The following is a 14,204-nucleotide window of genomic DNA, read 5'->3' on the forward strand; positions in this document are numbered from 1 at the left end:
ACTGAGATCTCTTTGCTTACTGGGAGCTTGAGGATCAATATGTCCATCCAGCATCAAGAGGGCCAACTTTGAGGCACTGAGATAGTGGATAGAACTGTTGGGTGCTCATCCTTCTTTGCTCCTCAGCTATGCAGGCTGACCTAGATGGAGCAGGAACCTATTCCGATGTTTAATCCCTTTCTTGGATGTGTTCTGGGAGACCTATGCTACTGACTCAGCACTTGTGTGGACCAACATGAGGAATGGTGGCATGCAAGCCAAAAAGACATGCTGTGCTTCTCTGCTTGGACCCAATTATCTTGAAACTTGTGCCAAAATACAAACTAAATAACAAGGAAAATTGTTCCCACTGTTTTAAAGTCCCCACAAAACAATTTATGTTATATTTGGCTCATGCTCTGTGTTCTGTACCTTTTCTGTGGCTAAGTAGAACTGTTAGAAAGTTCTCTGTAACATTTACTAAGTACCTAAGGAGGGCTTGTTGCTTTCTCACTTTATTTTGAGGTAACTTCAGTTATTTCATTACTGCCTGTTTGGACTGACGGGAAACAGGCTGAGGTTGCTGTCATTGCCAAAAGTGGGACAAGTTCTCCACACCTTGTTCTGTTCCTATGTGTATCTTGAGGACAAGGATGTTAATTTTACCTTGTCATCTCACAGAATTATATCAGGAACAAGTAATAGTTTTGAGATCAAAAAAAAATCTCTCACATATCACATTGATATATTTTCTAAACTATTATTTTCAAAAATAAACATGAAAAGAGTTTCTCTTTCAGCATGAATGAGGTGTTCCTGCCATGTTTGGCATGAGATATTTCTGGTTTACACCACAGTGTTAAAACAAAGTCTATTGTCACAGAGCCTCAGGTAGTCATCTACCTGTTGTAGAAGAGGAGATGCCAGATAGGAAGAAATATACAGAGTTTTTATATACAGATATCCCTGTATGTAAGGGACTATATTATTAGAAATATTTGTCTTTTCATACTGTTAGAATGTTGAAAAGCTTTTTATGCTGTGTATTAATTCTTGCAAATTGCTTGCCAATTTAATATCAACAGCATCTAAACAGTAAGTAATTGCTTATGATAATGAGTACAAACTAATTTACTGGAATATGTTAATATTCACAATGCACTTTAGAACAGCAGGGTATTCCAAGAATACTACTCTCTTGTTTAACTGCAGCATTTAGGTTGCATTGTTATTACAGATGCTGGCAAAAACATCACAAAGCCAGCCTCTCATTGAATAGCCACCTTACTGAGACTCCAGCCTGTGTGGGCAAGGGATATGTAGTGTCCTTTGGGAACTAAACAGGATATGAACAAAATGTTCTACATTTAAATAAAAAAATCTTAATTTCTGATTGATGTTCATTACATGTACATTTATAAGACAGACAGAGAGACTTCCTTCCCTTATGAATGATAAAATTTAGTTTTATGAATATCAAATCGACAGGCATGCAGTCACTTTTTAATGTTTGGATATTGTCGGTGGATCTACTCTTTGTGTGAGATGCAGAAACATCTCTAAAAGAAATAAAGTAGCGCAGGAGTCCCCCAAAACTCCGTATTATTCCTTAGCTGAATCTGCAAGATTCTTTTTTATTGTGTTGGACTAATTTTTTTCTTTGTTGGCAAACATTCTGTTTCATTTTGTGTGTTTTTTTTTTTTTTTTTTTTTTTTTTTTTTCCACAGAATTATATGAATGTTTATTGAAAAATTGGTTATCTCTCAGCACATTTCTGCAGAGAATAATTTTTCAGGTGCATTGGTGTTGCTTATAGTTGTGAGGGGCTATAAACCTCTTTGTGTGTATTACAATAGTGTTTTATGAAGTCAGGCTTCCCAAACTATTGAAGACTGATCACCATTTCATGAAAAATAAGCATTCATAACTTCTTCCAGCGAGAACTTTGGAAGTGAAGAACCTACACAAAATGACTATTCTAATTAGGCCAGGTTAGTCTTCAGAGAGTGATAACTACTTACCTTTCTTGCATCCATGAATGGTCATAGCTTATAGTACTGGCATATGAAGTATCCTAGTGGACACTTCAGTTAGACCCCATTGAGGTGAATGACTAGCTGACACCTCAAAACTGTTTTGTCAGGTTCTCTCTGAACACTACTGTGGGATTCAGTGATTAAAACTGTGTTCCCTAATTATGCAACTGTGTAAAACAGTGAGAAGCATAAGATGCTTATTTTTCACTGTGGTTCTTCATCCTCGGAAGTTGGCATTGAATTGTTGCTTACAAACAACAGCATAAGGACTTTCCAAAGAAGAATGATAGCAATTATCATAATGACAAGGCATATAGCACTTTCGTGCCAGACCACAACTGGAAATCTATTATGTAGCAGGAAGGAAAGAAATAGGAAGGAAGTGAATTGTCTCAACCTGGCTGGCACCTGCCAACTTTTATTATAATGGTATAATCACCTTAAAGATTCAAATAGAGCCATATCTGTGTGCTCCTATTAAACAGTATTTATTTCATGTGCAAATTTGATAACATAAGTAAACACTGATGTCCCAAAATCAATCCTTTGGATAATGACTAGGAAATCTTTCCAGATAGAGTATCATTTGTAGAGGCTTATTTTTATTTCTGGGTTTCTCTTGAGAAAATCAGCCAGATATTTCTACACTATATTCCTCTTTTCCCTGATACTTTTCCAAGGTTTGAATACATGTTATATTGGTGAAGATTAACTTTGCTTTTAAAATTAGAAGATTTTTAAAATCAGTTACTACACTATGTATGAAATGAGATGAAATGTCATGAAATTTTGTTATTGAAATCTGCTTCCATGGTAGATCCACATGCTTCGTTGATGGTTAAGCTCTGTTTGTCCAAAGATTTAATATGTTACTTTTTGCTTTTGTTAGAAGAATGCTTGCAATTTAGGATGCTTACAATGCTTACAATTAAGGATGTAACAGATCTAAGAAATTATGTTCTTTCTGGTTTTCTTCAGCTATTGCCTATGTATGTATACTTAAAAACATTCAGAAGTTCTATTTGTACCACAATAATATTTTTTTTTTCTGATAGCTATTAGTAATTATCCGTAGGAGAGCATGTACACCAGAGAACTTCTTACTCTTCACTACACTTTCAAACAATATCAAACTTCATTGCATACTACCCATAGCACAACTTGCTATTTTTAAGATGTTCCATCTCAGCAACACCTGCAATGTTGCCAATACTGTGTTTTTTTTCATAAGGTACTAGAAGCACCTTATCTTCTTCCAGTAGTCTGGCATCTGTCATCCTTGTTATGCTTGTATCATTTTTCAGTGCATTTAACAGGTTTGCAGTTAGCTTCACTTTTATTTTCAGCCTGCTATGCATTTCTTCTAAGTTTTTGCTAATATGAGAGCTCCCTAAACTTTTTGTGATTTCTCAACACTAAATGATGAGATGCACTAGGAAGTGCATTTAGTGAGGGAGATAATATAAATGTTATTTTAAAATAAATAAATTAATAAAAGAAAGGATAACTGGAATATTGTATTCATAAGGAAGCCAGTAAAAATGGTTTTAAAACAAAACAAAAGGAAATAATAACTTGAGCTAAAAACACACTAGACATTTGAAGCTGACCTCCTGACCATTGTAACATAATTAAATAACTTTATACCAGCTTTTTCAAACATTTGTTCAATTTCTTCATTTAAAGAACTGAGGTTTGGTTTTTAAAGGTCACCAGAAATGCTGCAACACTTCTGAAAATTGGGACACTGCAGTAGGTGCTTAAATAAAAACAACTTCAGACACTTTGCTTTGCCTGAAATCATGATATTTTTATTAAATTATTTGAAAATATGAAAGATTTCTTTGAAATTTTGATGGACTTATACAGAGAAAAAACAACCTCAAATTGAATTTCATGTTTTATTCAATTTGTATACACCTGTGTGGAGCTACTTCTGTGTGAGATATGTTCAGATCTTGGTGCATAAGCAGTTTTGTCTTCAACTTTCAGGCCTCCCAGTTGAGCCAGCAGGCTTGGAAACTCTGACTCCAGTTACCTGGCTTGCAGAATTTTTAGCATTTGCCAGTTATCTATTGAGATTGTAAGGTCCCTAGACCAGAACCACTGAATGATTTCACATAGGCAGCCAGAGGATGGTATCAACATTTGATCATTTGATCTCTATCAACCTGTGTAGTATTTGAGCTAATGTCCTAGTTCCTGCATCCTGTCACAAATCCCTTCAGCTAACCAGCACCCTATGGTTTTTTTTATATATGTGCACCACTAATAAGAAGCAAATGAGATAAGAAGCATGCACAGTCCATGTTTTTGAATGGGCTTTAGTAACAGTGGTTAAATTGAAATATTTTGACATTTCTTAATGTAAGGAGTTTGGGTCCGAAGCAGTCCTATTGTCTTCAAAACTACTTGAGATTTCTGATTTAATAATTCACTCTGATACCGTCTTTACATACAGTCTAAAAAATTTTCATCTCATTCATTGCCTTCTCATATGCATTTCCTGACAACGCCGTTTCTGCTTTTTTGGACACTGATCAAGAAATTTATCTTTACCTATATGTAGACAAGGTTGTAGGAGGAATAAAGCCTTCCCTTATTTATATTTGACTTACAATTTCCATCTGACTTTTTGGCAAGCTTTCAGAGGCAGACATGTTGTATCCTTTTTACCTTTAATAGAGTTATAATGGGTAAAAATGTTTCATGTTGACTACAGCATGACATTTAAAGCAAGCTTTGATTTCCAAAAATATGTATTTTTCTAACCATCCGTGTTATATAAAGGTATGAGGCATTAATGGGGAACTACTTGGTTTACGTTTCATACAGAAATTAATTTTGAACTACCATCCATACTGGGAATGTAATAGGAAATACATAGCCAGTAAAAAAAAATAAAATAATCTGAAAAATTCTGGAGAAAAGCAATAATTATCTTTTGCCAGTCTGTGTCAGATTTGCTTTAGAAAGGCTGTACTATTTCATAAAAGAAATAATAGCTTTTATATAAATGAACATGGTAATGAGATCAACGATGAACAAAACCCAGAACTTTTTTATTGTGCACATTTTAAAGCTAATCAAAATAATTGTATAGAATTGGTGCCTAAATACTACCAAGTCCATTGTCATTCTTTAAATTGACTCATGTTTTGTTAGTAAATCAGATGAACAGATACTCTAATTTCTATGTACTGTTAGGAGTCCTTTCAGCTAGCTCTTGCTTAGCTAAGGTCCTTCTGAAAATTATATTCATTTTAGACACAACTGAAAGCTTGTTTAAATTGAAAGTTTAATATGCCTACTTAAATTGTGTAGTACTTTACTTCAGTTAAGTGATCTAATCTAAATCAATGGGGTCATTCAAGGTGTAAGATGCTACTTGAGTAAAGCTATTAGAATCACTCCAGTTAGAAAATCCTTTAAATTATTTGACATTTTGATTTTAACCTTTTATGTTATTTATAATGGTAAGAATGATGGTAACCTATAATACTGATAAAGACTGCATAAGAGATGTTCTTTATGGGTATATCCATCTGTCGAACTGTCAATACACACAAATTTTAGTGACCCTTAGTGACCCTACTGAAATCAGTAGAACTAGATATCCTCATTGTAGATAAATATTTTTCCTTGAAATATGTTGTTCCAAAATCAGCAAAAGTAACGAATCCTGATATCTTATGGAATGCTGCCTTGTTTACCAAATGTCTGGCTAACACAGCACACTAAGTGTATTGATTGACCTACCAATATACAACTGTAAAGGTCCCTACAGGCTATAGCCAAGCAAAAATTATAGTGGTTGAGCTCTACAGAATTCTCTTTCACATGGTTATTGATTTTTATAAAGTGATAAGAGAAATTTTTTGAAATTTCTGCCTACTCCTATCTCAAATTTGGCTGATTTTGACTATAAGATTGAAAAGTTGATGGAGGATGAGCAAAGAGATCGGATAGATTGTGCAACTCCATAAGCTTATCTTCCACAGAGAAAATTTCTAAAAATAGGATATTTAAAACTAGGGAATTAAAATTACAAGAGCAATTGGAAGTGAAATGTAGTATATTTCCCCTCTTCATTATGGCATTCAGTATACAATATAAATTATTAATTACAAAGCACAAAGTCAGAAGCAAGCGTGTTTGTATAGCATTTTCAACATTTACAGTGTTTTAAATATATTTGACAATTGCCCTGCATTACATTTTATATATATATATATATATATATATATATAAATTGTCTTGCATTAGTGGGTAAGATATGATACAACTTTGTTAATGGAGAAGCATTCCACTGAGTTCTCAGCAAATGCAGAGACTTAACCAGTGTCAAACCAAGCTTTAGTACAACTGGCTAAAGCCAAGTGTGGACTTGCACATAGGTCAATCAAACCAGTGGCCAGCGTCAGGTTGATCTCTCCTTTCAGACAAGAGTCTGGTGCCAGAAAATCAAATTGTGGGAAGACCCTAGATGTTTTAGACAAGTCAAAGTGGTATTGTGCCACCTACAGGTGTACTAGGTTGCAATACTGTCCAAATACCATTGTCATAGATTGGAGGAAAAGAGGAGTAAAATAGGAGTGTTTTTCTTGTTTTGTTTGTGGTTTTGTTGTTTGTATGTATGTGTGTGGAGATGGGGAACGTAGGGCTGAGCTGATTAAGATACCTATAGCAACTATTGTGGTCCGAGGAAAAGACTTTGCTTCTGTGTTACTGCCTTGAATCTGCAATAAATGTCACTGCAAAGGCCAGGATGCTCAGTTTGACTTGAGACTGTTGTTCTATTATCACAGAGACCTTTACCTGGAGACAGCCCTTGGGGATAGCTGAATATAATAAGCCATGCACAGTGCTTTTTTATAGATCCCTGACAAACCTTGGATGTAGTGTGATGAAAAGCCTTGTAGGATATGATAAAGCAAATCAGAGTCTCTCTAGTGGTTTGGGAAGAAAGTTTTACAATATAACATTAAGATGTGTTTGAATTAATAGCTACATAGCATTTTTTCTGTTTGCCAAGATGTGTAGAAGGCTGTGTCTTCTCTACTTGTTTAATAGTGGTATTGGCTGGTTGATAGGTAATCTGGAAGAGGCAGCTGACTGCAGCAACAAGGTGATGACTCTTCTGTTTTAGCATCTTTTATGTACCAGGCATACTGCTTTGTTTATTCATTTTAATGAATTAATTCAGCTCATCATTGAGCTGGTTGTGGTCATCCTCATCTAATTATTGTTTGGGTGAAACCTCTTGAGTATAACTTTTAAGACACGTCCCATGCTATGAAATAGGCTCCAGTTCTAGACTACAATCAGTGCAGTACTAAGCTATGCAGGGATTGCAGTAGTATCATAAACAATGCTGGAAGTTTGTGGATTCAGCTAGCAGAAACTGCTGTACACATGGTGTTGCTTCAGAAGGTCTCTTTTGCAGAAAAGTTGAGTTTTGAGCTTTACTGCAGCTTAGTGAAATGTGGGTGCTGCAGAAGGCTGATGATATGCCCACAGACATCTTCCCTTCTCTTTATTTTCTTCAGTGTCTTTACCTGCAGTGACAAGATGAGATCATAAATTAAGACATTCATAAGCAAAACCACCAACAGCCTATGTCAATACTGGTTTGGTCAGTGAATCTTCTTACAGTTACTATGATACAATGAATGATCAATGAATCAGTTAATGTAACTACTGAGAAATTATGCTATACAGTTGGTGGGCTTACAGTTGTATTGGGTTTACATGGCAAGGTTTTGGTAGCAGGGGACTGTAGGAGTGGCCTCCATGGAAGAATCCAGAAGCTGCCCCATGTCAGATAAGGGCCAGTTTCAGCCAGTTCCAAAGGGACCTGCTGCTGCCCAGAGCCGAGCCAATAAATGATGTTGTTTGCACCCCTGTGAGAACAGATTGAAGAAAGGGAAAGAAAACTGCTGCACATCAGCAGCTGGGAGAGTGGGAAGTGAGAACCAGCCCTACAGGCCCCAACGTCAGTGCAGAAGGAGGGCAGGGGGTGTTCCAGGCACACAGCAGCAGTTCCCCTGCAGCCTGTGGAGAGGCCCCTGGTGAAGAAGGCTGTCCCCCTGCAGCCCATGGGTCCCACATGGAGCAGATCTCCACACTGCAGCCCCCCAGTGGGTGGAGGAGCCCCCGGTGGAGCAGGTGGATGTGGCCTGGAGGAGGCTGCCGCCCATGGAGAGGAGCCCACACAGGAGCAGGGGGTCTGGGGGGAGTTGCCGCCCATGGGGGACCCATGCTGGAGCAGTTTGCTCCTGGGGGATGGACCCCGTGGTACAGAGCCATGTGGGGGCAGTTCTGGAAGAGCTGCTGCCTGTGGGAAGCCCAAGCAGGATGAATTTGGGAAGGATGGCATCCTGTGGGAGGGACCCTATATTGGAGCAGGGGCGGAGAGTGACCGTGAAGGAGCAGTGGAGATGAAGCACTCAGTTTTCAGGAAAAACTTTCTATTTGTTTGTTTGTTTGTTTGTTTGTTTGTTTGTTTAAGATGAGTGTGGTCAAAGGAACATTTTAAATATACTATTGTACCTTATTGTCCAGGAGTCTAAGAGGCACCTGGCCAGAAAAGGAGACATTTCTCCATTCTTACAACTTTGGCTTGAGCTTTTTGAAAAATTCCATCCAGTACACCTCTTCTGCTTTTAAACAGATGGTACTTAAAGTAGCTTCATGTAGTTTTTACAGCAAAGCAGTTGCATTCCATATTCAGGCTCCTTACTGGGTTAGGGGGGAGAGGTCAGAAGGCTTTCAGGAAGTGTTCAGTTTAATGTAATCTTTAGTTTGAAAAACTTCTTCCAGCAGCCCTTCCAAACTACTTCCTATGGTTAGCCCTAATGGCTGTTCCCTCCTGACCTCAGCCCTGTGGCATATATTCTCTGTTTTCTGTAAATAATTAATAACACATCAGAGTCTAAGAAGAAATAGAAGAGTTTGTAACCCATCAGAAAAATGATCAACTGATTAATTTTAATCATTCCCTCTTGCTTCCCATGGCAAGGTCACGTTTTAGACTTAAAGCTTTAATTTCTTTATTTATATTAGAAATCTGTAAAGTAATACATATGGAAATTTTTGTACTTTTCTGAAACTTCAGCCATGGACAAGATGAAAATATCTTCTCTTTATATTTCAAAGTATAAAGAGAAGCATTAAATTGAGACTTATATGCTCCACTGAACACCACAAGTGTGATTAATGTCTCTATATAGATGTTTGTGCAAATGTGTATACATAGATTTGTACTGTAAATTCACTCCTGCTAATTAGCAGTAGCCTGCACACAGAGTGTCACTGGATTCAGCAGGTTTATCAATGAAAGTAATTACTTACCAATGGGAATAAAAGGGTTCATATCCTAGCCCAGAATGAAGAAAATACTGATAACATACAGAAGGAAGAAAATTACATTATTGGGTAATTTCTTGTTATAACCAGTAATGTTTATCCTTCTTTAATAAATAAATAAATAAATAAATAAAGATTACTGTTAATGACAGTGCAGCTAACAGTTTACATTATTGACATTTACAGGCTTCAGTCTTTTGTTTTCAAGCTGTACTGTGGTAGAATCATAGTCTGCTGGGGTCCAAAGCTCCATAAAACCATCACTTTCACTTCATAAGCATCTTAAGTCTGCCATTTTCCTGTTGAAAATAACCATTAAGTTACTGACATTATAGGGGGAAAAATGAACTATATAAATTACCCTTTGGTGTAATATACCTTAAACACCAAATTGAGATGAACACAAGGAATGTAGAAAGCTGTTGATTTGTTGATGATTTGAGAAAACTATTAAACTATATTAGATGTGACTTCAGAGGGATAAATATTGAAAAGCTTTGCAGTCTTAAACAGTAATAAATACAGTAAATGGATACTAAACAAAATATTTATCTGCTTAATACTGTATAGGTAAGCAGATGTCCTTGAGTTGCTGCTAGGCTGTGCTGAAATAAACACACTATTTCATAAAGATGAATTTTGCGAACAAACAGGACTTGAGAGACTGAGGCCATTAAAAACCGTTACTGTATCTTGACCACTGGCAGTTTGTTACAATAGGAACCATGCATTCACTATTCAGAATTTCAAAGAGCTGCATGGACATTGTGTAGATGCATGGACACATAAAGAATTACTCAGTAAATTCTGTGGCTGAGAGATATATCCTGGCATATTACAAACTTGCCTTCTTGTAAGTACTGTGCTGATGGCATTGCTATTCTTGACTAATTCTGCTGCTTTCAATTCTCTGGAGATGATAAATCCCAAACAACACAGTGCCATAAGCTATAAGAGGAAAGGAAGATGGCTGGTTTTCAGTGACAATGTTCTGAAAGAACGGCAGAGACATTACAAGGTTTCTCAGAGACCATAAAATCATTTTATGGAGCAAGTGAATTAGGTTTCCTCTGTTGTTTCTTCACATCCAAAATTGATAGTAAACAAGGCAGTTTTGAATAACTACTCAGTTTCTGGCTTTTAATAGTTAATGGGGGGTTGGAGCATAAGCTTAGATCAATCCTAGCATAATATATTTTACTTTATTATATTTGTCTTTTTTGAAATATAAATAGTAGAGGACCTATTCTCAAATAGCTTATGAACTTATTTCTTTTCTTCTCTTTTTTCTTTTTTTTTTTTTTTTTTGTAATTAATACAGGAAATTAAAAGAATGAGACTCCCTGTATAGCTTAGACAAAGGCAAATCTGTATTCATCAACATGGATTAATCAGCCTGTTACCAGACACACAGAGCTACAAAATGTACAGTTATAAAAATAAATAAATAAATAAATAAATAAGAGAGAAGGTTTGACATAAATAACATCAGCCACATGTTGTTATGGATAAAAGATAACTTTTAAAATTTTGATGTGTTTTCTACATGATTTAAGATTTAAAGTTAGATTTAATCAGCCCTACTGACATTGACCTTGGCATTAAAGCTGCAGCAGTATGGAATGAATTGCTCTTCATTTGTTTATTTGAAGGGCAGCATTTAACAAAAAAAATGCAACAAAGATTCACTCTGAACAAGAACAACGAAGTGTGTCATTGTTCAGATCTGGAGACTTACTTCTGGGTCATGTTATTCAGTATGACTCTGTTATCGCTTGGCAGGCTTTTTCTTTGTATTTTATATTGGGTAAACACATCTGTTGCAACCAAGAAAAAGAGAATTATGCCCTCCCACTTAAATCCTATGTACTACTCAAACATTATGATTGGTGACATTGAGGTGTAAGGAGTTGATTTTTCTTAGCCTTCTCATTTTTGTTATTTACAAGAACTTCATTCCCAGTCTGATGTGGTATTTTATGAAGTCAAGAGAAAGGCTGTCACTGTTTTTAATGAGCTTTGGATCAAGCACTTAGTTTTTCAGCAATACAGAATAAATCATTTCAATAGGGATATCAATGTGACCTCCACATATGAAGATCCAAACTCTGTCACTCTTCAACTGGCTCAAGGTTTGAAGTCAACACTAGCTGCAAAAATGAGAACTTTGGGACCATCAAGGATGATATTACTTGTTCTCTGTATCTTTGTTTTGGGATGTAGTACAACTGGACATGCAGCCATCATTACGGAATAGCCTGCAATGGATTATCGTGCATTTCAGAGCACCGCATATGGGAAGGTTGGGGTGGTAAAGTAGGAGGTTAGGTTTTTGTCACACAGATTCCCAAACCAGACACATTTTGCATGTGTCTGTTACCAAACATTCTTATGGCACCTTCACTGCTCTTGCACAACTCTTCATTCTGATGATAAACCACAGTTTCTCTTAGAGTGTAAGTTAAAACTTAAATGACAGATTTGCTACTGTGTTTGTCTTTGCTAAAGAGATTTGACAAGTTTTCCTACAATACATACAAGTTTGTATTTCGCTATCAAGAGAAAAGCCAAGAGATTTATTGAAGCACAGTGCTGTCCTGCAAGAGTGTTGATGTAAATTGATCTTTACTGTATTTTTTAAATGCTGTGCACAGTACATAAAATATGATGGCAATGTACTGGAAAAAAAAAAAAGTAAGAAAAACAACACACAACACAAATGAGTAGGTAGGTAATTCCACAAAAGAAAAAATAATAATAAAAAAAAAGTTAGAAATAAATATAGGATACCATTTCAAAAAGGCCAAGTGACCTTTTTGCTTTGAGACTGACTCAAAGCATTCTCACTTAGCAATAGAGTAAGATTTTGAGACGTCTAGAAATTGAAAGAGTGGTGTAGCCATACAACACTTCTTGTTTTCAGCTTTAAGTTCTACATCTCCAAAGGTTTTTAAATACTCTTTTATGCTTGCAGCACTTTTGGTCAATCTAAGAAAATAAGAAAATGACAATTACAGTGTTATGCACTTACTCCTTATGTGGAAATGGACAGTAGAGTATTTTGGGGAGCATAAACTGGATTACATTTAATAAAATTAAAAAAAAATAAAAAAAAATTGTAAGTGCACTTTGGAGATAATGTGCAAGCTCTTATAAGTTATACAATAAGCATTATGCAAATATGCCATTGTTTTCTTAGATGGTAGAATGATGCATTTTTGTTCTGACATGTAAAGTATGTTTTTATCCTTCCATTTGTTATCTCCGTCTGTCACAAGCTGATAAACCTCAGATCTGTAGAAGTCTTATCTGACTGTATTAGTTGATGTCTCTCTTTGCCGTGCACAATGACATATCACATAGAGCGTATCATTTTCATAGTGTAAATAAGGTTGATATATGGAGCTGCATTTTTGTCAATCATGAGATAACTGGAATTACTTGATTTCTTCTCCATGTTGGCCCAGTTTGGAAAACCGTTTTATTCAATTCATCCCTATTCCACACATCACGGAAACATGTTCTTAATTTCAAGCATATGCTTAAGAACTCTTTTGGATAGAAATGCATTTCTGAATCAGAGTCATGGTATTTTAAATTACTGTGTATGCAGTTATGCCATATTCTATATAAAAACACTAATATTAAGCTTACTGCAAAATTTTCAGAGATAAAGAACCCTCCATGTTGAAATATAGCATTGTTTTGTTTTACAACTATATTTGTTATATGAGAACATCTTGATTTTTGTAGAGCACATCATTTCCATGTGGGTTTGCATTGGCACAAGGGAACTAATTCTCTTTTATTTCTCCTTTACAGCGGGAACAACATATATCTTTAGCAAAGGTGGTGGACAAATCACTTACACGTGGCCTCCCAATGATCGTCCAAGCACTCGTGCAGACAGACTGGCAATAGGTTTTAGTACTGTTCAAAAAGAAGCTGTGTTGGTACGAGTGGACAGTTCTACTGGGCTTGGAGATTATTTAGAGCTGCATATTGTAAGTATTAATTAAAAAATGCATGTTTTTATCCTTGCCTCAATTGTTCTTATATTTTGGGTGGGCTTTTTTGTTCATTTTAATGTAAGTATAGCATTTTGCTAAGGAACTGTTCAGGGTTTATAGTGAATTAGATGATGATGGTTTATAGCATTCAATAGTGTACAGGATTTCAGGCATTCTCAAAATACCATCTACTTTATACAGTTCTCCTTTATATGACTTTTCAGTTGAAAATCATACTGCGACATATGTACAGATATAGCAGTTTACTGCAATCTAATTACATAAAATGGTATTTAGCAATGTCAGAAGAAGGTGCATTAATCCTGGAGGATTTAATCTGGAATCTGCTAGAGGAAATACAGTATATCACAATTGACTGTGCTTATTGTTAATACCAGAATTTATCCTCTGATTTCACCATTCTATTGTGATGACAAATTGTAAGCAGAAAGCAAGATTGTCAAGCTAGGAAGTCTGAAAAAGTAATTTCAGCTGTCCTAAAGCAAATAACTAGCAATCAAAATTGAAAGCATCTGGATTTTTATGGCAACATAAATAAATGATCAGTTGAGATAAACATAACTAGGGCAGTATAAAATGTTGTTGTTTAGATTAGTCTCAAATTTGTTAATATATTAGCTTGACTTTGATTTAAGAATCTTGCTACTTTCAGAAACAGAATAGTTCCTTTTGAATGAAATTACTTATTGATCTACAACCAATTACACTTTTACCCTCAGAAAACATTCTGCAGTGATCATTTTCAAAACTAGAGGGAATTATGGTATTCATTCTTCCCAGGCTCCTTAT

The 14,204-nt window shown here is 35.8% G+C and overlaps 1 protein-coding gene across 35 annotated transcripts in view; it reads left to right on the forward strand.

The window, feature by feature from the left end:
- Nucleotides 1-14,204, forward strand: part of NRXN1 (neurexin 1) — a 709,571-nt gene that overhangs the window by 477,438 nt on the left and 217,929 nt on the right. For all 35 annotated transcript variants that reach the window (XM_072035416.1, XM_072035414.1, XM_072035413.1 and 32 more), the window contains one exon: nt 13,207-13,388. In XM_072035416.1, coding sequence (XP_071891517.1) covers nt 13,207-13,388 — 182 coding nt within the window. The remainder of the gene's footprint in view (nt 1-13,206; nt 13,389-14,204) is intronic.

Source organism: Anas platyrhynchos, chromosome 3 (genome assembly GCF_047663525.1).
Source record: "Anas platyrhynchos isolate ZD024472 breed Pekin duck chromosome 3, IASCAAS_PekinDuck_T2T, whole genome shotgun sequence".
Lineage (NCBI taxonomy): Eukaryota > Metazoa > Chordata > Aves > Anseriformes > Anatidae > Anas > Anas platyrhynchos.